Genomic DNA, 24583 nt, shown 5'->3' on the forward strand with positions numbered 1-24583 from the left:
TCTTTCTGCTGTGTGTCACATTGGTTGAATCAACGTGATTTCCACGTGGAATAAACATTGAATTGACGTGTGTGCCCAGTGGGATCCTACCATCACATCAACATTCTAATTTATCAACAATTATTTGACATAAAATAAACCAAACGCTTTTGTTGCTTTGAGCTTAAATTTTTGGGTAGGCTAAATCTATTTTGTAAAATGATTGAATCTGAATCAAAGATTATCAATCATCATTATTGGAATGATACAACGTACACTCCTGAAATACATTGTAACTGTACACTTTAATGACTACAATGAAAAAAACAAAAACATTTGTACACTATTTTTAACATTAGCAAATGGGATGTAGATTTTTTTTTGGGGGGGTGCTGATGCCAATAACAGCTAGGAAAAAAATAACATCCGACTGACAACGGGGGGGGGGGAGGGGGTAAGTGAAGTCTAAAAATAAAGAGCTGTGTATTGGAGACAGGAACATCTCTAATGAATCAGAAAATGTGTCTAAAGAGCAAACTCCTGACTTCCACTTCAGTTGAATTTCCACTTAGTCGTGCATTGATGTCAATGGGAGACTGAGGCCTAGATTCAATCAGATCAGGCGTTAAAACGGCGACAGACGACACCAGCATAGCTGATGTTTTGGAGATGGTGGAACTGAGTTGGAACTGTGAAATCGGTGAGCAGCTGCTCTTACGATCATTGTCACAAAGCCAGAAAGAGTTCAGGAGGAGAAAGTGTTGGCTACGATAGAAATAAAGATGCTTAAATCAAAAATAGTTAAAAACAGAATAATGAGGATTTCTATCCTCCTATTGGATGTTTAGATTACATCTCACATTCCAGTGTTCCTATTGGAGGTATAGATTACATCTCACATTCCAGTGTTCCTATTGGAGGTGTAGATTACATCTCACATTCCAGTGTTCCTGATGGAGGTGTAGATTACATCTCACATTCCAGTGTTCCTATTGGAGGTGTAGATTACATCTCACATTCCAGTGTTCCTAATGGAGGTGTAGATTACATCTCACATTCCAGTGTTCCTATTGGAGGTGTAGATTACATCTCACATTCCAGTGTTCCTGATGGAGGTGTAGATTACATCTCACATTCCAGTGTTCCTAATGGAGGTGTAGATTCCATCTCACATTTCAGTGTTCCTAACGGAGGTGTAGATTCCATCTCACATTCCAGTGTTCCTAACGGAGGTGTAGATTACATCTCACATTCCAGTGTTCCTAATGGAGGTGTAGATTACATCTCACATTCCAGTGTTCCTAATGGAGGTGTAGATTACATCTCACATTCCAGTGTTCCTATTGGAGGTGTAGATTACATCTCACATTCCAGTGTTCCTATTGGAGGTGTAGATTACATCTCACATTCCAGTGTTCCTATTGGAGGTGTAGATTACATCTCACATTCCAGTGTTCCTAATGGAGGTGTAGATTACATCTCACATTCCAGTGTTCCTATTGGAGGTGTAGATTACATCTCACATTCCAGTGTTCCTATTGGAGGTGTAGATTACATCTCACATTCCAGTGTTCCTATTGGAGGTGTAGATTCCATCTCACATTCCAGTGTTCCTATTGGTCAACAAGGCTGCGATGGAATTTCTCTTAATGTGACTACATTCAGCCAAAAGCAAGCTAGGTGATGCTACATATCAACCAGAGGAGGCTGGTGGGAGAAGCTATAGGAAGACAGGCTTATTGTTATGGCTGGAGTCAAACGTGGTTTCCATATGTTTGATACCGTTCCATTGATTCCACTCCAGCCATTACAATGAGCCTGTCCTCCTATAGCTCCTCCCACCAGCCTCCTCTGGTATCAACAGCCATTGTCAGCCAACCCATTAAGGGTTGGAAGCTATGGTGAGCTTCGATTGGTCACTTACGTCACAATATCGTGGAGGATTTGAATAAAGTTCACCTTTCCCCAACTTTAGTCCCGCCTCGTTCAGCTCCCTTTCCCATGCTCGGTCCCTCTCCGCTTCTCCTGCTTTCCTTCCATTGAAAGTGAATTGCTTCTGATGTTTCACCGTGCGATTCCACTTCCTAGTATAAACAGGCCATTAACTGAAGATGATGTGGGTGATGAAAATGAAACCATTGATTTCCAATTGGAAGAGAAGCAAAGTGGGCGTGGGGACCGTTGAGTGGTGCGAGCATGGGAGAGGGCCGGACCAATGAACTTTATGCAAATACTCTGCAACGTCGCTGGACGCTTGACCAATCGAAGGTCACTATAGCTTCCAGACTCTACTGGATTGGCTGTTGTTACCTAGCACTACCTAGCTTGCTAGTACCCACACGAGGACGAAGCTAGCCTGGTGAGGAGTCCTAGTTAAAACATACAGCTAGGTGTAATGACGAAAGGCGCTTGTGAATTTGACAGCTCTAACGCAGTTTCACCAACAACGTCAAAACGTCAGGTATTCGGACGTCGGCTGAAGCGGATCAGATTGAATCGGGCTCTAAGTGAAAGTTTGACTTAAGGAAGTTGGGATTGAACAATTTCCTGTAAGAATCAGTGGTGTGACAATGACAATAACAATGGAAGAAAGCTGTGTAAGGAGAAAGTAATCACTGATTAAATAAAAAATAAAAATAAAGACATATTTCTATACAAGAAAATGTTTGTCTTCATGTCATGTCTCATATGAGGTTCAATGTCAAATCAAATCACATAAAAGTATCTATGAACACATAGTCACCTTCCACCATGAGACCAGAATGGAACCTGTGCAGGAGCCCTCCTGTAGATTTGAATGCTAACCCTCCTGTAGGTTTTAATGCTAACCCTCCTGTAGGGTTTAATGCTAACCCTCCTGTAGGGTTTAATGCTAACCCTCCTGTAGGGTTTAATGCTAACCCTCCTGTAGGTTTTAATGCTAACCCTCCTGTAGGGTTTAATGCTAACCCTCCTGTAGGTTTTAATGCCAACCCTCCTTAATCCTGTAGGTTTTAATGCTAACCCTCCTGTAGGTTTTAATGCTAACACTCCTGTAGGTTTTAATGCTAACACTCCTGTAGGTTTTAATGCTAACCCTCCTGTAGGTTTTAATGCCAACCCTCCTTAATGCTAACCCTCCTGTAGATTTGAATGCTAACCCTCCTGTAGGTTTTAATGCTAATCCTCCAGTAGGTTTGAATGCTAACCCTCCTGTAGGTTTTAATGCTAACCCTCCTGTAGGTTTTAATGCTAACCCTCCTGTAGGTTTTAATGCTAACCCTCCTTAATGCTAACCCTCCTGTAGGTTTTAATGCTAACCCTCCTGTAGGTTTTAATGCTAACCCTCCTGTAGGTTTTAATGCTAACCCTCCTGTAGGTTTTAATGCTAACCCTCCTGTAGGTTTTAATGCTAACCCTCCTGTAGGTTTTGGCTCTAACCCCATTTGTAACTAACCTGATTCAGCTCATCAACCAGCTAATTATTAGAATCAGAACCGCTAGATTATGGTTGGAGTTAAAACCTAACGGAGTGTCCAGGAACAGGGTTGGAGTTAAAACCTAACGGAGTGTCCAGGAACAGGGTTGGAGTTAAAACCTACAGGAGGGTGGCGCTCCAGGAACAGGGTTGGAGTTAAAACCTACAGGAGGGTCTCTTTCCAGGAAAAGGGTTGGAGTTAAAACCTACAGGAGGGTAGCGCTCCAGGAACAGGGTTGGAGTTAAAACCTACAGGAGGGTGGCGCTCCAGGAACAGTGTTGGAGTTAAAACCTACAGGAGGGTGGCGCTCCAGGAACAGGGTTGGAGTTAAAACCTACAGGAGGGTGGCGCTCCAGGAACAGTGTTGGAGTTAAAACCTACAGGAGGGTCTCTCTCCAGGAACAGGGTTGGAGTTAAAACCTACAGGAGGGTCTCTTTCCAGGAACAGGGTTGTAGTTAAAACCTACAGGAGGGTGGCACTCCAGGAACAGGGTTGGAGTTAAAACCTACAGGAGGGTCTCTTTCCAGGAAAAGGGTTGGAGTTAAAACCTACAGGAGGGTGGCGCTCCAGGAACAGGGTTGGAGTTATAACCTACAGGAGGGTGGTGCTCCAGGAACAGTGTTGGAGTTAAAACCTACAGGAGGGTGGCGCTCCAGGAACAGGGTTGGAGTTAAAACCTACAGGTGGGTGGCACTCCAGGAACAGGGTTGGAGTTAAAACCTACAGGAGGGTGGCGCTCCAGGAACAGTGTTGGAGTTAAAACCTACAGGAGGGTGGGGCTCCAGGAACAGGGTTGGAGTTAAAACCTACAGGAGGGTGGCGCTCCAGGAACAGGGTTGGAGTTAAAACCTACAGGAGGGTCTCTTTCCAGGAACTGGGTTGGAGTTAAAACCTACAGGAGGGTCTCTTTCCAGGAACTGGGTTGGAGTTAAAACCTACAGGAGGGTCTCTCTCCAGGAACAGGGTTGGAGTTAAAACCTACAGGAGGGTGGCGCTCCAGGAACAGTGTTGGAGTTAAAACCTACAGGAGGGTGGCGCTCCAGGAACAGGGTTGGAGTTAAAACCTACAGGAGGGTGGCGCTCCAGGAACAGGGTTGGAGTAAAAACTACAGGAGGGTAGCGCTCCAGGAACAGTGTTGGAGTTAAAACCTACAGGAGGGTGGCGCTCCAGGAACAGGGTTGGAGTTAAAACCTACAGGAGGGTGGCGCTCCAGGAACAGGGTTGGAGTTAAAACCTACAGGAGGGTCTCTCTCCAGGAACAGGGTTGGAGTTAAAACCTACAGGAGGGTGGCGCTCCAGGAACAGTGTTGGAGTTAAAACCTACAGGAGGGTGGCGCTCCAGGAACAGTGTTGGAGTTAAAACCTACAGGAGGGTGGCGCTCCAGGAACAGGGTTGGAGTAAAAACTACAGGAGGGTAGCGCTCCAGGAACAGTGTTGGAGTTAAAACCTACAGGAGGGTGGCGCTCCAGGAACAGGGTTGGAGTTAAAACCTACAGGAGGGTGGCGCTCCAGGAACAGGGTTGGAGTTAAAACCTACAGGAGGGTCTCTCTCCAGGAACAGGGTTGGAGTTAAAACCTACAGGAGGGTATCTCTCCAGGAACAGGGTTGGAGTTAAAACCTACAGGAGGGTTTCTCTCCAGGAACAGGGTTGGAGTTAAAACCTACAGGAGGGTTTCTCTCCAGGAACAGGGTTGGAGAGACTGTTCGCGGAGCTAGTGGTAATTTCTTGCCAGGGCCTCAGTTTTGCATCAGGGCTGAGGTCAAAACAGTTGAGAGGTGGATTGTGGGAAATGTACAGTATGACAGGAAACAGTCACTCAACCTTTCATAACAAATGGGAAAACAATACAGACATACAGAAACAAAAATACAGGTAAATAAACAGTTGATGACAACTGATGACAGTTGATGACAACTGATGACAGTTGAGAAGTAGTAGTTGGAACTGGCAGGAAGCCTTCAAGTAACGGGATATCCCAGTGCAGTGTCCTATTCTGTGTTTGATTGTTTGGCAGCTCTACATGAGGGAGCAGGAAGTCTTCCCTGGTTGGACGCCACCTTTCAGCTTCTCCGCCTCCAGGATCATGGTCTTGAACACCTCCACCGCCGTCTGAGACGGGGAATAGAATATAGTCAGAGTAGAATCCACTAGAACCCAGAATAGAATGGAATAGAGTCAGAGTAGAATCCACTAGAACCCAGAATAGAATGGAACAGAGTCAGAGTAGAATCCACTAGAACCCAGAATAGAATGGAATAGAGTCAGAGTAGAATCCACTAGAACCCAGAATGGAATAGAATAGAGTCAGAGTAGAATCCACTAGAACCCAGAATAGAATGGAACAGAGTCAGAGTAGAATCCCCTAGAACCCAGAATAGAGTCAGAGTAGAATCCACTAGATCCCAGAATAGAATAGAATAGAGTCAGAGTAGAATCCACTAGAACCCAGAATAGAATAGAGTCAGAGTAGAATCCACTAGAACCCAGAATAGAATAGAATAGAGTCAGAGTAGAATCCCCTAGAACCCAGAATAGAATAGAGTCAGAGTAGAATCCATTAGAACCCAGAATAGAATAGAGTCAGAGTAGAATACACTAGAACCCAGAATAGAATAGAGTCAGAGTAGAATCCATTAGAACCCAGAATAGAATGGAATAGAGTCAGAGTAGAATCCACTAGAACCCAGAATATAATAGAATAGAGTCAGAGTAGAATCCACTAGAACCCAGAATAGAATGGAATAGAGTCAGAGTAGAATCCACTAGAACCCAGAATAGAATGGAATAGAGTCAGAGTAGAATCCACTAGAACCCAGAATAGAATAGAGTCAGAGTAGAATCCACTAGAACCCAGAATAGAATAGAATAGAGTCAGAGTAGAATCCCCTAGAACCCAGAATAGAATAGAGTCAGAGTAGAATCCATTAGAACCCAGAATAGAATAGAGTCAGAGTAGAATACACTAGAACCCAGAATAGAATAGAGTCAGAGTAGAATCCATTAGAACCCAGAATAGAATGGAATAGAGTCAGAGTAGAATCCACTAGAACCCAGAATATAATAGAATAGAGTCAGAGTAGAATCCACTAGAACCCAGAATAGAATGGAATAGAGTCAGAGTAGAATCCACTAGAACCCAGAATAGAATGGAATAGAGTCAGAGTAGAATCCACTAGAACCCAGAATAGAATGGAATAGAGTCAGAGTAGAATCCACTAGAACCCAGAATAGAATGGAATAGAGTCAGAGTAGAATCCACTAGAACCCAGAATAGAATGGAATAGAAGACTAGTTTTGTTATCTTTTAAAACACAACTACCATCTGAGACAGGAGAAATACAATAAAGTTCGAATAGCTCAGCAGAATATATTAGACCAGATGACTTTGTTATCTATTGAAACACCACTGTCTGAGACAGGAAACATATAATAGAATAGAATAAAACTGTAAAGCTATTTTAATACTTTAATATATATTATAAACTGAGTGATTTGAGCCCTGAATTCTGATGAACTGAAAACCATGGTGTATCAGACCGTATAACCACGGGTATGACAAAACGTTTAGTTTTACTGCTCTAATTACGTTGGTAACCAGTTTATAATGGCAATAAGGCCCCTCTGGGGTTTGAGATATGTGGCCAATATACCACGGCTAAGGGCTGTGTTCAGGCACTCTGCGTCGCATCGTGCATAAGAACAGCCCTTAGCGTCGCATCGTGCATAAGAACAGCCCTTAGCCGTGGTATATAGGCCATATATACCTAAATGGACTGATGATTTTGGGGACTGTCACGACTCTCTTGATCAGGTCAGGTTACAAGAGACCCCAACCCTACAGATTATCCCTCAACCACAAGAGGAGAGAGCTGTGGGTCTGAAGACGTGGGGGGGGGTTTATGGCCCCTCACGCCCCTTGTAAATCTCAGGCCACAGACAAATTCCTTTGTCCTGTTACTATGGAGACCCAGCCTCAGAACAGTAAACATGAAATAAAGGGACTTTGGAACAATGGTTTCCGTCAGCCACAATGGTAGTCATGACGATAGATGGAATATGAAAATGTACGTAATTTTTGTTCTGTTATTAAAGGTTAATAGATGACGTTATTACGAAAACATTGTAACATGAAGGGTTTTCCTAGTATATGCTTGATGTTTATACATTGTACGTCGAATGGAAAATATCCAAATCAAAGAGAATGTTTTGGGGAAGATGAAATGTTAAGTTAGTTGTCTAAAATGGGATTTGAGAAAAACCTAACCCTTGCCTCATTTACTTGGTACGCCCAGAGAATTGCCCTAAAGGCGGCTACGCCCACTTCTGACCCGAGGGTATAAAACCTGTGAATATAAAATTTACAACCAAGACTACGTGACCCCAGCTGCAGCAGGGTCTGAAAAGTCAAACAACCCAGAAAGCAACGCAAGTTTGAGAACAAAGAAATCCTTTTCTACCCAAGCTACGGATGAGCAGCTGTGTCTAAGCGGGTGAATTCAAGTCGAACCAACTAGCCTCCATCTCCCATCGAATCGTGGTATCTAAAGGGGTTTCATTCCTATGCTGTGAGCTCTGAGCTACAGAGCTGTCTGTCCTCAGAAGACCCCTTCCAGAGAAAGGGGTGAGGGAACCGACTCCTAAGCCACAAAGGATACGGACACCGTGAGGACGAACAAGGAGGTGCAGGAGAAGTGAGTCATCGAACAGCGGAACGGTCCACGCAGAGAATCCCCGGAGATCGACTCCCACGTAATTACATCATTATATCTTCTGACCCACGAGGGCGGCGGTTTGAGGCAAGGCTAGGGTTAGAATAGCATAGCTGACATATTCACCCAAATGTATATTTATCGTGTCCTTCTTTTTCTCTCTCTTTTGAAATCCCCATTGTGGGTAACATGCGCCATAGTGTGTTGGCCCGTTATACTAAGTTCTAATCAATAGCCATTAATGTGTTTTGTCTATGTGTATCTTTTATCATCATTTTAGCTTTTTAGTAAATAAATATTCAATTAAGATTAGGGTGGTACTAATTCATTAGTGAGTCCGTGCAGACTCAAGGGCTATATACGACGTTCAGATTATGAGACTAATAGAGGCAACTTGTTAATTAGCGGCTGTTGTAAAATCGATATTCTGATATTCTTTGAGTTAATTTGGGAAATAGAAACTCAATAAAAACATGGTAGAATGTGGTAGCATGTGGTAACATGTGGTAGCATGCGGTAGCATGCGGTAGCATGTGGTAACATGTGGTAGCATGTGGTAGAATGTGGTAACATGTGGTAGCATGCGGTAGAATGTGGTAACATGTGGTAACATGTGAGAGCATGTGGTAGCATGTGGTAACATGTGGTAACATGTGGTAGCATGTGGTAACATGTGGTAACATGTGGGAGCATGTGGTAGCATGTGGGAGCATGTGGGAGCATGTGGTAACATGTGGTAGGATGTGGTAGCATGCGGTAGCATGTGGTAGCATGTGGTAACATGTGGGAGCATGTGGTAGCATGCGGTAGCATGTGGTAACATGTGGTAGCATGTGGTAGAATGTGGTAACATGTGGTAACATGTGGGAGCATGCGGTAGCATGTGGTAGCATGCAGTAGCATGTGGTAACATGTGGTAGCATGTGGTAACATGTGGGAGCATGTGGTAGCATGCGGTAGCATGTGGTAACATGTGGTAGCATGTGGTAACATGTGGTAACATGTGGGAGCATGTGGTAGCATGTGGTAGCATGCAGTAGCATGCGGTAGCATGCGGTAACATTTGGTAGCATGTGGTAGCATGCGGTAGCATGTGGTAGCAGGGGGAAGACGTGCTGTCGAGTGTGAGAGGACTGTGTTAAGTTCTTGGTGATGTGGACAACGAGGAATTCAAAGCTCTCGAACCGCTCCACCTACAACCCTGTCTATGTGAATGAGGGCGTGCTCGGCCCTCCGTTTCCTGTAGTCCACAATCAGCTCCTTTGACTTGCGTGAGTGTGTGTGTGTGCGTGTGCGTGAGAGAGAGAGTTCTGAGTAGCTGATTGGCTGATGGTGGGACATGCCTGGCACTGCTAACACTTAGAGATAATGACCGATTTGAAGCGAATATATTCAACATGTTTGAAAAGGATCAGGACGCCGTAAGTGCACTGGAACAGCCATCAAGTGCTTACACTTCACGACTTACTCTGGGTTTGATCTGATTTACTACAATTTGGTCAAATGCGACGCGAGCTGATCTGGGGCCTGTAGATCAGGTAGTGTCTAAGAGCTGACGGGGGGGGCCTGTAGATCAGGTAGTGTCTAAGAGCTGATCTGGGGCATGTAGATCAGGTAGTGTCTAAGAGCTGATCTGGGGCCTGTAGATCAGATAGTGTCTAAGAGCTGATCTGGGGCCAGTAGATCAGGTAGTGTCTAAGAGCTGATCTGGGGCCAGTAGATCAGGTAGTGTCTAAGAGCTGATCTGGGGCCTGTAGATCGGGTAGTGTCTAAGAGCTGCTCTGGGGCCTGTAGATCGGGTAGTGTCTAAGAGCTGCTCTGGGGCCAGTAGATCGGGTAGTGTCTCACCTGGTTCTCCTTAGCTGAGGACTCCATGAAGGCAGCGTTCCAGGAGTCTGCTAGGGCCTTCCCTTCCTCACAGCTGATCACCCTGGGACACACAAAACATAACACACCAATCTGACACCACAGTGGGTGTGTGTGTGTGTGTGTGTGTGTGTGTGTGTGTGTGTGTGTGTGTGTGTGTGTGTGTGTGTGTGTGTGTGTGTGTGTGTGTGTGTGTGTGTGTGTGTGTGTGTGCGTGTGTGTCATACCGTTCCATGTGCAGGTCATTCTTATTCCCCACCAATATAATAGGTACTCTGTAGAGAAACATATGTTGTATTACATGTATCCCATATTCCAAAAATGACAGACACAGTCAGGTTATAGTAGAGGGTGAATATACTGTCAGGTTATAGTAGCCTAGTGGTTAGAGTGAAGAGGCGGTAGGTAGCCTAGTGGTTAGAGTGAAGAGGCGGTAGGTAGCCTAGTGGTTAGAGTGAAGAGGCGGTAGGTAGGCTAGTGGTTAGAGTGTAGAGGTGGTAGGTAGCCTAGTGGTTAGAGTGAAGAGGCGGTAGGTAGGCTAGTGGTTAGAGTGTAGAGGTGGTAGGTAGCCTAGTGGTTAGAGTGTGGCGGCGGTAGGTAGCCTAGTGGTTAGAGTGTGGAGGCGGTAGGTAGCCTAGTGGTTAGAGTGTAGAGGCAGTAGGTAGCCTAGTGGTTAGAGTGTAGAGGCGGTAGGTAGCCTAGTGGTTAGAGTGTAGAGGTGGTAGGTAGCCTAGTGGTTAGAGCGTTGGGCCAGTAACCGAAAGGTTGCTAGATCGAATCCCCGAGTTGATAAGGTAAAAATCTGTAGTTCTGCCCCTGAACAAGGCAGTTAACCCACTGTTCCTAGGCCGTCATTGAAGATATGAATTTGTTCTTAATTAACTGACTTACCAAGTTAAATAAATTTAAAAAAAAAAATATATATATATATATACACACACATGTCAGTAGATACTCACTGAGCTTTCCCCACCATATCCAGAAGTTTTTCATGGATAACCTGAACTACTTCAAAACTGGAAGAGAAGAGAGAAAAACAGCAGATGACATACTGTCATACATACTGTCATACATACTGACATGCATACTGTACTACATACTGACATGCATACTGTACTACATACTGTACTACATACTGTCATACATACTGTACTACATACTGTCATACATACTGTACTACATACTGTCATACATACTGTACTACATACTGTACTAAATACTGTCCTACATACTGTTATACTGTAAAACATACTGTACTACACATACTGTACTACATACTGTACTACATACTGTCATACATACTGTACTACATACTGTACTACATACTGTCATACATACTGTCATACATACTGTACTACATACTGTACTACATACTGTCATACATACTGTCATACATACTGTACTACATACTGTACTACATACTGTCATACATACTGTCATACATACTGTACTACATACTGTACTACATACTGTCAAAGTCAAATCAAACTTCACTTGTCACCGAATACAAAAAGTGTAGACCTTAGTCAATGTGGAGGCTATATACAGGGTGTTACGGTACAGAGTCAATGTGGAGGCTATATACAGGGTGTTACGGTACAGAGTCAATGTGGAGGCTATATACAGGGTGTTACGGTACAGAGTCAATGTGGAGGCTATATACAGGGTGTTACGGTACAGAGTCAATGTGGAGGCTATATACAGGGTGTTACGGTATAGAGTCAATGTGGAGGCTATATACAGGGTGTTACGGTATAGAGTCAATGTGGAGGCTATATACAGGGTGTTACGGTATAGAGTCAATGTGGAGGCTATATACAGGGTGTTACGGTATAGAGTCAATGTGGAGGCTATATACAGGGTGTTACGGTACAGAGTCAATGTGGAGGCTATATACAGGTGGGTACCGGTGCAGAGTCAATGTGGTGGCTATATACAGGTGGGTACCGGTACAGAGTCAATGTGGAGGCTATATACAGGGGGTACCGGTGCAGAGTCAATGTGGTGGCTATATACAGGTGGGTACCGGTACAGAGTCAATGTGGAGGCTATATACAGGGTATTACGGTACAGAGTCAATGTGGAGGCTATATACAGGGTGTTACGGTATAGAGTCAATATGGAGGCTATATACAGGGTGTTACGGTATAGAGTCAATGTGGAGGCTATATACAGGGTGTTACGGTATAGAGTCAATGTGGAGGCTATATACAGGGTATTACGGTACAGAGTCAATGTGGAGGCTATATACAGGGTGTTACGGTATAGAGTCAATGTGGAGGCTATATACAGGGTGTTACGGTACAGAGTCAATGTGGAGGCTATATACAGGGTGTTACGGTATAGAGTCAATGTGGAGGCTATATACAGGGTGTTACGGTATAGAGTCAATGTGGAGGCTATATACAGGGTGTTACAGTACAGAGTCAATGTGGAGGCTATATACAGGGTGTTACGGTATAGAGTCAATGTGGAGGCTATATACAGGGTGTTACGGTATAGAGTCAATGTGGAGGCTATATACAGGGTATTACGGTACAGAGTCAATGTGGAGGCTATATACAGGGTGTTACGGTATAGAGTCAATGTGGAGGCTATATACAGGGTGTTACGGTACAGAGTCAATGTGGAGGCTATATACAGGGTGTTACGGTATAGAGTCAATGTGGAGACTATATACAGGGTGTTACAGTACAGAGTCAATGTGGAGGCTATATACAGGGTGTTACAGTACAGAGTCAATGTGGAGGCTATATACAGGGTGTTACGGTATAGAGTCAATGTGGAGACTATATACAGGGTGTTACGGTACAGAGTCAATGTGGAGGCTATATACAGGGTGTTACAGTACAGAGTCAATGTGGAGGCTATATACAGGGTGTTACAGTACAGAGTCAATGTGGAGGCTATATACAGGGGGTACCGGTACAGAGTCAATGTGGAGGCTATATACAGGGGGGTACCGGTACAGAGTCAATGTGGAAGCTATATACAGGGGGTACCGGTACAGAGTCAATGTGGAGACTATATACAGGTGGTACTGGTACAGAGTCAATGTGGAGGCTATATACAGGGGGTACCGGTACAGAGTCAATGTGGAGGCTATATACAGGGGGTACCAGTACTGAGTCAATGTGGAGGCTATATACAGGGTGTTACAGTGCAGAGTCAATGTGGAGGCTATATACAGGGGGTACCAGTACAGAGTCAATGTGGAGACTATATACAGGGGGTACCAATACAGAGTCAATGTGGAGGCTATATACAGGGGGTACCGGTACAGAGTCAATGTGGAGGCTATATACAGGGGGTACCGGTACAGAGTCAATGTGGAGGCTATATACAGGGTATTACAGTACAGAGTCAATGTGGAGGCTATATACAGGGTGTTACAGTACAGAGTCAATGTGGAGGCTATATACAGGTGGGTACCGGTACAGAGTCAATGTGGAGGCTATATACAGGGTGTTACAGTACAGAGTCAATGTGCGGGGGTACAGGTTAGTCAAGGTAATTTGTGCATGTAGGTAGAGTTAAAGTGACTATTCATAGATGATAAACAGAGAGTAGCAGCAGTGTTCATTCATCCATTTGATTCATTGTTCAGCAGTCTTATGGCTTGGGGGTAGAAGCTGTTAAGGAGCCTTTTGGTCCTCCGGTGTCACTTGCCAAGCAGAGAGAACAGTCTATGACTGGGGTGGCTAGAGTCTCTGGCAACTGCCATACATACTGCCATACTATGACAGGGGTGGCTGGAGTCTCTGGCAACTGCCATACATACTGCCATACTATGACAGGGGTGGCTGGAGTCTCTGGCAACTGCCATACATACTGCCATACTATGACAGGGGTGGCTGGAGTCTCTGGCAACTGCCATACATACTGCCATACTATGACTGGGGTGGCTGGAGTCTCTGGCAACTGCCATACATACTGCCATACTATGACAGGGGTGGCTGGAGTCTCTGGCAACTACCATACATACTGCCATACTATGACTGGGGTGGCTGGAGTCTCTGGCAACTGCCATACATACTGCCATACTATGACAGGGGTGGCTGGAGTCTCTGGCAACTGCCATACATACTGCCATACTATGACAGGGGTGGCTGGAGTCTCTGGCAACTGCCATACATACTGCCATACTATGACAGGGGTGGCTGGAGTCTCTGGCAACTACCATACATACTGCCATACTATGACTGGGGTGGCTGGAGTCTCTGGCAACTACCATACATACTGCCATACTATGACAGGGGTTGCTGGAGTCTCTGGCAACTGCCATACATACTGCCATACTATGACTGGGGTGGCTGGAGTCTCTGGCAACTGCCATACATACTGCCATACTATGACTGGGGTGGCTGGAGTCTCTGGCAACTGCCATACATACTGCCATACTATGACAGGGGTGGCTGGAGTCTCTGGCAACTGCCATACATACTGCCATACTATGACAGGGGTGGCTGGAGTCTCTGGCAATTTTTTTGGGCCTTCCTCTGACACAACATTATATAGGTCCCGGATGGCAGGAAGCTTGGCCCCAGTGATGTACTGGGCCGTATGCACTACCCTCTGGAGCGCCTTACGGTCAAATCGTTGCCATACATCCTGTCACAAATACTGCCAGACATATTTTCATACATACTGCCATACACACTGCCAGACATACTGCCATACACACTGCCATACACACTGCCATACACACTGCCATACATACTGCCATACACACTGCCAGACATACTGCCATTCACACTGCCATACATACTGCCATACACACTGCCAGACATACTGCCATACACACTGCCATACATACTGTCAGACATACTGCCATACACACTGCCATACACACTGCCATACATACTGTCAGACATACTTTACGACAGACTGCCAGACACACTGCCAGACATACTATTATACATCCTGCTTATTCAGCCCTACTCTAATGCACCTGATTCAGCCCTACTCTAATACACCTGATTCAGCCCTACTCTAATACACCTGATTCAGCCCTACTCTAATACACCTGATTCAGCCCTACTCTAATACACCTGATTCAGCCCTACTCTAATACACCTGATTCAGCCCTACTCTAATACACCTGATTCAGCCCTACTCTAATGCACCTGATTCAGCCCTACTCTAATGCACCTGATTCAGCCCTACTCTAATACACCTGATTCAGCCCTACTCTAATACACCTGATTCAGCCCTACTCTAATACACCTGATTCAGCCCTACTCTAATACACCTGATTCAGCCCTACTCTAATGCACCTGATTCAGCCCTACTCTAATACACCTGATTCAGCCCTACTCTAATACCCCTGATTCAGCCCTACTCTAATACACCTGATTCAGCCCTACTCTAATACACCTGATTCAGCCCTACTCTAATACACCTGATTCAGCCCTACTCTAATACACCTGATTCAGCTGCTCATCCAGACCTCTACATCTTTAAAAAAATGTTAAGTAAATATCTGACTAACCTTTTATTAGATGTGACAGAGTAGACCAGGATGTATCCATTGATATCTATGGAATAGGTCTGAGGAAAGATAGAGTACTCATCCTGGAACAGACAGAGAGAGAGAGAGACAGACAGACAGAGAGAGAGAAGGAGAGAGAGAGACAGAGAGAGAGAGAGAGAGAGAGAGAGAGAGAGAGAGAGAGAAACAGAGAAAGAAAGAGAGAGAAAGAGAATGGGAGAGAATAGAGTGAAAGAAAGGTAGAGAGAGGGAGACAGATGGGGGGAAGGGAGAGAAATAGAGAGTGAAAGAAAGGGAGAGAAAGAGAGATGGGGAAGAGCGAGAGAGGCGTGAGAGAGGTGGTAGAGGGAGAGGTGGGAGAGAGGTGGTAGAGGGAGAGAGAGAGAGAGGTGGTAGAGGGAGAGAGAGAGAGAGGTGGTAGAGGGAGAGAGAGAGAGAGAGGTGGTAGAGGGAGAGAGAGAGAGAGAGAGAGAGAGGTGGTAGAGGGAGAGAGAGGTGGTAGAGGGAGAGAGAGGTGGTAGAGGGAGAGAGAGAGAGAGAGAGAGGTGGTAGAGGGAGAGAGGGAGAGAGAGAGAGAGGCGGGAGAGAGGTGGTAGAGGGAGAGAGAGAGAGAGGTGGTAGAGGGAGAGAGAGAGGTGGTAGAGGGAGAGAGAGAGCGAGAGAGAGAGAGAGAGAGAGAGAGAGAGGTGGTAGAGGGAGAGAGAGAGAGAGAGAGAAAGAGAGAGAGAGGTGGTAGAGGGAGAGAGAGAGAGAGAGAGAGAGAGAGGTGGTAGAGGGAGAGAGAGAGAGAGAGAGAGAGGTGGTAGAGGGAGAGAGAGAGAGAGAGAGAGAGAGAGAGAGAGAGAGAGAGAGAAGAGAGAGAGAGGTGGTAGAGGGAGAGAGGGAGAGAGAGAGAGAGGCGGGAGAGAGGTGGTAGAGGGAGAGAGAGAGACTGGGTGAAAGAAGTGCTTAGGCTGCATGCTGTAACATAGTGGCTTAGTTACCATAAATGTCAAAACTAGTATACTGCTTAGCCTCTAAGCCTCAGAGTAAAGAAATGTACTGAGCAATCATTCTACGTAGAAGTATGAGCCATTCTACTGTGGATATGGAACGTAGCCTGTGTTCTAAAAATTCTAATATCATAATGAGTAGAGCCAGGAGTTTTTCTGACAGGAAATACTCAGGTCCCTAACCACGAGTTAAAGGACATGTTATATTCAAGATGTGTAAGATGTTTCAGGGTTGATAGATATATCCCTGTGGTGCATGACTACTACCTGTCCCGCTGTGTCTACCAACTGCAGGTGGTATTCTTGTCCGTTTATCGTGATCATCTTGGTGAACGCTGCAGCAAAAGAGAGAAGACATGAGGTAAACGGCATCGACATCTAACAGAGGATTAGCATTAGCATAAAGATTGTCTACATATATAACCAACAGAGGATTAGCATTAGCATAAAGATTGTCTATATAGATAACTAACAGAGGATTAGCATTAGCATAAAGATTGTCTACATATATAACCAACAGAGGATTAGCATTAGCATAAAGATTGTATACATATATAACCAACAGAGGATTATCATTAGCATAAAGATTGTCTATATAGATAACTAACAGATGATTATCATTAGCATAACGATTGTCTATATAGATAACTAACAGAGGATTACCATTAGCATAAAGATTGTCTATATAGATAACTAACAGAGGATCAGCGTTAGCATAAAGATTTTCTATATAGATTCTAACTAACAGAGGATTAGCATTAGCATAAAGATTGTCTATATAAATTATAACTCTTGATCCTGTCAAGAAATGTGTCACTGTATCAGACGCTCTGCACTATCCTACCCAGAGACACTACTACTACTACTGCTACTACTACTACTACTACTACTACTACTACTACTACTACTACAGAATACTCATCTTTTCAGATTTACCCACTGATACACATATGTTTCTATGGCTGCGTAAAGACATATAGATGTACAGGGCATTCGGAAAGTATTCAGACCCCTTTTCCACATTTTGTTACGTTCCAGCCTTATTCTAAAATGGATGAAATTCAGGATTTTCCGTATCAATCTACACACAATGCCCCTTAATGACAAAGCGAAAACAGGTTTAAAGAAATGTTTGCAAATCTTTTTTTACTCATATATATTTACATAAGTATTCAGACCCTTTGCTATGAGACTCGAAATTGAGCTCAGGTACATCCCTTTTTCTCTGATCGTCCTTGAGATGTTTCTACAGGTCCACTTGTGGTAAATTCAATTGATTGGACATGATTTGGTTAGACACACACCTGTCTATATAAGGTCCCACAGTTGACACTGCATGTCAGAGCAAAAACCAAGCCATGAGGTCAAAGGATTTATCCAAAAAGATCTGAGACAGGATTGTGTCGAGGCACAGATCTGGGTAAGGGTATCAAACATTTCTGCAGCATTGAAGTTCCCCAAGAACACAGTGGCCTCCATCATTCTTAAATGGAAGAAGTTTGGAACCACCAAGACTCTTCCTAGAGCTGGCCACCCGGCCAAACAGAGCAATCAGTGGAGAAGGGCCTTGGACAGGGAGGTGACCAAGAACCCGATGGTCACCATGACAGAGCTCCAGAGTTCCTCCGTGAAGATGGGAGAACCATCCAGAAGGACAACCATCTCTGCAGCACTCCATCAAACAGGACTTTATGGTAGAGTATCCAGACAGAAGCCACTCCTCAGTAAAAGGCACATGACATGCCGCTTGGAGTTTGCCAAAAGGCACCTAAAGAACTCTCAGACCATGAGAAACAAGATTATCAGATCTGATGAAACTAAGATTGAACTCTTTGGCCTGAATGCCAAGCATCACGTCTGGAGGAAACCTGGCACCATCCCTACGGTGAAGCATAGTGGTGGCTGCATCATGTTATGGTATGCTTGTAATTGTTAAGGACTGGGGAGTTTTTCAGGATAAAAAGAAACAGAATGGAGCTAAGCACAGGCAAATTCCTAGAGGAAAACCTGGTTCAGTCTGCTTTCCATCAGACACTGGGAGACAAGTTCACCTTTTAGCAGGACAATAACCTAAAATACAAGACCAAATAAACACTGGAGTTGCTTACCAAGACGACATTGAATGTTCCTGAGTGGCCTAGTTACAGTTTTGATTTGAATTGTCTTGAAAATCTATGGCAAGACTTGAAAATAGCTGTCTAGCAATGATCAGCCACCAACTTGACTGAGGTTGAAGAATTTAAAATATGTGCAAATATTGTACAATCCATGTGTGCAAAGCTCTTAGAGAATTACCCAGAAAGACTCAGCTGTCATTTTTGCCTGGGGTGTGAATATTGAAGTACATTTTAGATTTAATTTGATATCAATTTTCAGTTCAAGCTGAAACAACAACTAAATTTGGTGTAAATACTTTCTGAAGGCACCAGATCAGTCCTTAGATCAGACCTTAGATCAGACCTTAGATCAGACCTTAGATCAGTCCTTAGATCAGTCATTAGATCAGACCTTAGATCAGTCCTTAGATCAGTCCTTAGATCAGTCCTTAGATCTCCTTAGATCAGTCCTTAGATCAGACCTTAGATCAGACCTTAGATCAGACCTTAGATCAGACCTTAGATCAGTCCTTAGATATGTCCTTAGATCTCCTTAGGTCAGACCTTAGATCAGACCTTAGATCAGACCTTAGATCAGACCTTAGATCAGACCTTAGATCAGTCCTTAGATCTGTCCTTAGATCTGTCCTTAGATCTGTCCTTAGATCTGTCCTTAGATCAGACCTTAGATCAGACCTTAGATCAGTCCTTAGATATGTCCTTAGATCTCCTTAGGTCAGACCTTAGATCAGACCTTAGATCAGACCTTAGATCAGACCTTAGATCAGTCCTTAGATCTGTCCTTAGATCTGTCCTTAGATCTGTCCTTAGATCAGACCTTAGATCAGACCTTAGATCAGTCCTTAGATCAGACACACCTGAGATGAACACTGGTAAAGAAAGCTATTATAGATTAGATTATTAAAGATTAAATCTGGACCCCTACAAATCAGCCAGGCTAGAAAATCTGGACCCTCTTTTTCTAAAATGATCTGCCCAAATTGTTGCAACCCCTATTACTAGCCTGTTCAACCTCTCTTTTGTGTCGTCTGAGATTCCCAAAGATTGGAAAGCAGCTGCGGTCATCCCCCTCTTCAAAGGGGGGACACTCTTGACCCAAACTGCTACAGACCTATATCTATACTATCCTGACTTTCTAAGGTCTTCGAAAGCCAAGTCAACAAACAGATTACCGACCACTTTGAATCCCACCATACCTTCTCCGCTATGCAATCTGCTTTCAGAGCTGGTCATGGGTGCACCTCAGCCACGCTCAAGGTCCTAAACGATATCTTAACCGCCATCGATAAGAAACAATACTGTGCAGCCGTATTCATTGATCTGGCCAAGGCTTTCGACTCTGTCAATCACCACATCCTCATCGACAGACTCGATAGCCTTGGTTTCTCAAATGATTGCCTCGCTGGTTCACCAAGCGAGGTGCCACAGGGTTCAATTCTTGGACCGACTCTCTTCTCTGTAAACATCAATGACGTCGCTCTTGCTGCTGGTGAGTCTCTGATCCACCTCTACGCAGACGACACCATTCTGTATACTTCTGGCCCTTCTTTGGACACTGTGTTAACAACCCTCCAGACGAGCTTCAATGCCATACAACTCTCCTTCCGTGGCCTCCAATTGCTCTTAAATACAAGTAAAACTAAATGCATGCTCTTCAACCGATCACTGCCCGCACCTGCCCGCCCGTCCAACATCACTACTCTGGACGGCTCTGACTTAGAATATGTGGACAACTACAAATACCTAGCTTCCTGGTTAGACTGTAAACTCTCCTTTCAGACTCGCATCAAACATCTCCAATCCAAAGTTAAATCTAGAATTGGCTTCCTATTTCGCAACAAAGCATCCTTCACTCATGCTGCCAAACATACCCTTGTAAAACTGACCATCCTACCGATCTTCGACTTCTGCGATGTCATTTACAAAATAGCCTCCAATACCCTACTCAATAAATTGGATGTAGTCTATTACAGTGCCATCCGTTTTGCCACCAAAGCCCCATACATTACCCACCACTGCGACCTGTACGCTCTCGTTGGCTGGCCGTCGCTTCATACTCGTCGCCAAACCCACTGGCTCCATGTCATCTACAAGACCCTGCTAGGTAATGTCCCCCCTTATCTCAGCTTGCTGGTCACCATAGCATCACCCACCTGTAGCACGCGCTCCAGCAGATATATCTCTCTGGTGACCCCCAAAACCAATTCTTCCTTTGGCCGCCTCTCCTTCCAGTTCTCTGCTGCCAATGACTGGAACGAACTACAAAAATCTCTGAAAATGGAAACACTAATGTCCCTCACTAGCTTTAAGCACCAACTGTCAGAGCAGCTCACAGATTACAGCACCAGTACATAGCCCATCTATAATTTAGCCCAAACAACTACCTCTTTCCCTACTTTATTTATTTATTTATTTTGCTCCTTTGCACCCCATTATTTTTATCTCTACCTTGCACATTCTTCCACTGCGAATCTACCATTCCAGGGTTTTACTTGCTATATTGTATTTACTTTGCCACCATGGCCTTTTTTTGCCTTTACCTCCCTTATCTCACCTCATTTGCTCATACTGTATATAGACTTGTTTATACTGTATTATTGACTGTATGTTTGTTTTACTCCATGTGTAACTCTGTGTCGTTGTATGTGTCGAACTGCTTTGCTTTATCTTGGCCAGGTCGCAATTGTAAATGAGAACTTGTTCTCAACTGGCCTACCAGGTTAAATAAAGGTGTTCTCAACTAGCCTACCTGGTTAAATAAAGGTGTTCTCAACTAGCCTACCTGGTTAAATAAAGGTGTTCTCAACTAGCCTACCTGGTTAAATAAAGGTTAAATAAATAAAAATAGTGTGTCTACGTGTGTGTGTGTGCGTGTGTGTGTGCGCGTGTGCGTGTGTGTGCGTGTGCGTGCGTGTGCGTGTGTGTGTGCGTGTGTGTGTGCGTGTGTGTGCGTGTGCGTGCGTGTGCGTGTGTGTGTGCGTGTGTGTGTGCGTGTGCGCGTGTGTGCGTGTGTGTGTGTGTGTGTGTGCGTGTGTGTGCGTGTGTGTGTGTGTGTGCCTCAAGTTGTACCAGAGCTGAAACAAGATGAGCACCTAACACGCTCTAAAGCTTTGTATTTAAATACATTAATATTCTACTAATATGAAATGATCCCAGCGTCACGCCTCCAAGTTATGACTTAATGTGATTCTCACACTTACTGTTTTCTATTGTTGGGTCATAGGAGTCAACAAACTGGCCTTCCACAAACTGAATTGTTAGCGAGGACTTTCCTGCAGAAAAAAAACATGAAGGATGTAATTTATCAGTTGAGGGGGGGGGGGGGGGGGGAGAACGCTTTCTCTCTCTCTCTCTCTCTCTCTCTCTCACTCACTCTCACAGAAATGTGATGAGTAGGCTACTATTCTGTCCTGTACAGCAACCAACAGGCAGTGTGTAATCCCTAAACAGGCAATCATGTGACCTCTCATCATCAGAATGTACAGTAACGTAGCCTGTACAGTAGTTGGCCTGTACACTTGTACAGTAGCCTCTATGCCAGTTGAACACGCGTTAGCACATTTTTAAAAGACAGAGCGCGCTCTCTCTCTCTCTCTTGATTTGAGCAATATTTATGAAGACCAACACGTTTATAATCGATAGTGTAATATGCAAATAAATAGTCAATATCAAATTAGACTTTTAGTCCACTGTTTCACCTTGTGGAGCGCGCTCATTTGTTCCAGCGAGGTGTCTCGTATAATTTAACTCCATTATAAGGAGAGACTATTCCGATAGACGGGCGGCCTCTGCCTACAGCGCGTGTTTAACAAGGGCACCTTAAACGCGCATATTGTGTCGTTCTGTATGGTCGACGGTAAAATGAGACTCACCTACGGATCTGTATCCGAGGATGGCAATTTTTCGTGATTTGGGCTGCGGCATATCTCGTGCTGGCTACCGCATCTAGTCCTCGAGGTGGATGGCAGCAACCTCCAACATCAACGGCATTGGAATATCACGAGGAGAGCCGGTCAACAAATCCTGTTTTTATTTGAAATCACTATTTATTCTCAAAGGATAAAACATATATCTACAGATTAGACATTTGAATTCCTGTAGATTTAATAGAGACGTTGGGCATCTATAATAACTGCGTCACTCCCCTTTGCTATTTCATCAATTAGTCTTCAATGCCGGATGCTGATTGGTTGTGTACAGAATAAAGGCGGGCTTTATGTCTCACACTAAACAATGATTGGATCAGACAGCTGTCAGTCTAAGCAGAGACGTTGTCCCTTGTCATCCCATTGGCTCTTGTAAGTGCTGTAGACCTAACGGTCGTGTTGGTGGGTCGGAGGTCGTGTCATTCATAACGGGGATCTCTGTAATATCGTGCGTTAATTCGTTATTCAAAGACGTCATCACTTTAAGGTGTGAGGGAGCGGGGCCCCGAAGTGTATCAACCAATCATTGACTGGTTGGAATGATTGACAGGCCTGAAGGCCAGTCAGATTGAGAGGACTGCTGTGTTTTGTATCTATTGATATGACACTTTCGTTGGTACAGAATGAATTGATTCCATGATTGTTAAAGCTTTTATTAAAGCTATTAGAATGATTAAGGCTTGGAAACGCAACTTGTTTGGTTTCATTATGTGACTTGTCAAGAGACAAGGAAATATTAGGAGTATTTCAACTGTAATATTTCAATGCATTTTGGGGTAAATGATGTTTTTTCCACTGTGTTCCTATTTCAGTTATAGTTAGATGTTATACAGTATATAACACAGACTGATTATGGTTTATTCATACCATTCAATACCACTGACCGGTAACACTTATTGGAATTGTTACTGATGGGCTATATTGAGAGTGTCCCTTATTTTATTCGATTTTTTGGGATAAATAAATCAATACAATATAAATAGGACACATCACAACAACAGAGACAACACAACAACAGAGACAACACAACAACAGAGAGACAACACAACAACAGAGAGACAACACAACAACAGAGAGACAACACAACAACAGAGAGACAACACAACAACAGAGAGACAACACAACAACAGAGAGACAACACAACAACAGAGACATCACAACAACAGAGAGACAACACAACAACAGAGAGACAACACAACAACAGAGACAACACAACAACAGAGAGACAACACAACAACAGAGACATCACAACAACAGAGAGACAACACAACAACAGAGAGACAACACAACAACAGAGACAACACAACAACAGAGACATCACAACAACAGAGACAACACAACAACAGAGAGACAACACAACAACAGAGACATCACAACAACAGAGAGACAACACAACAACAGAGACAACACAACAACAGAGACAACACAACAACAGAGAGACAACACAACAACAGAGAGACAACACAACAACAGAGACAACACAACAACAGAGAGACAACACAACAACAGAGACATCACAACAACAGAGAGACAACACAACAACAGAGAGACAACACAACAACAGAGAGACAACACAACAACAGAGGAGACAACACAACAACAGAGAGACAACACAACAACAGAGAGACAACACAACAACAGAGAGACAACACAAACAACAGAGACATCACAACAACAGAGAGACAACACAACAACAGAGAGACAACACAACAACAGAGACAACACAACAAACAGAGAGACAACACAACAACAGAGACATCACAACAACAGAGAGACAACACAACAACAGAGAGACAACACAACAACAGAGACAACACAACAACAGAGACATCACAACAACAGAGACAACACAACAACAGAGAGACAACACAACAACAGAGACATCACAACAACAGAGAGACAACACAACAACAGAGACAACACAACAACAGAGACATCACAACAACAGAGAGACAACACAACAACAGAGACAACACAACAACAGAGAGACAACACAACAACAGAGAGACAACACAACAACAGAGAGACAACACAACAACA

The 24583-nt window shown here is 44.1% G+C and overlaps 1 protein-coding gene across 1 annotated transcript; it reads right to left on the bottom strand.

Moving 5' to 3' along the window:
* Nucleotides 1-4720: 4720 nt before the first annotated feature.
* On the bottom strand, nucleotides 4721-22781 carry LOC109882479 (GTP-binding protein Rheb-like). The gene is made up of 8 exons (XM_031806907.1): nucleotides 22490-22781; nucleotides 21818-21889; nucleotides 16768-16835; nucleotides 15509-15591; nucleotides 10977-11033; nucleotides 10245-10292; nucleotides 10000-10081; nucleotides 4721-5551 (listed from the first exon to the last, which is right to left on the bottom strand). Exons 1-8 carry the CDS (start codon nucleotides 22539-22541, stop codon nucleotides 5459-5461), a joined length of 555 nt encoding a protein of 184 aa, XP_031662767.1. The 5' UTR covers nucleotides 22542-22781; the 3' UTR covers nucleotides 4721-5458.
* Nucleotides 22782-24583: the final 1802 nt, after the last annotated feature.

The sequence above is a fragment of the Oncorhynchus kisutch genome, linkage group LG27, assembly GCF_002021735.2.
Source record: "Oncorhynchus kisutch isolate 150728-3 linkage group LG27, Okis_V2, whole genome shotgun sequence".
Classification (NCBI taxonomy): Eukaryota; Metazoa; Chordata; class Actinopteri; order Salmoniformes; family Salmonidae; genus Oncorhynchus; species Oncorhynchus kisutch.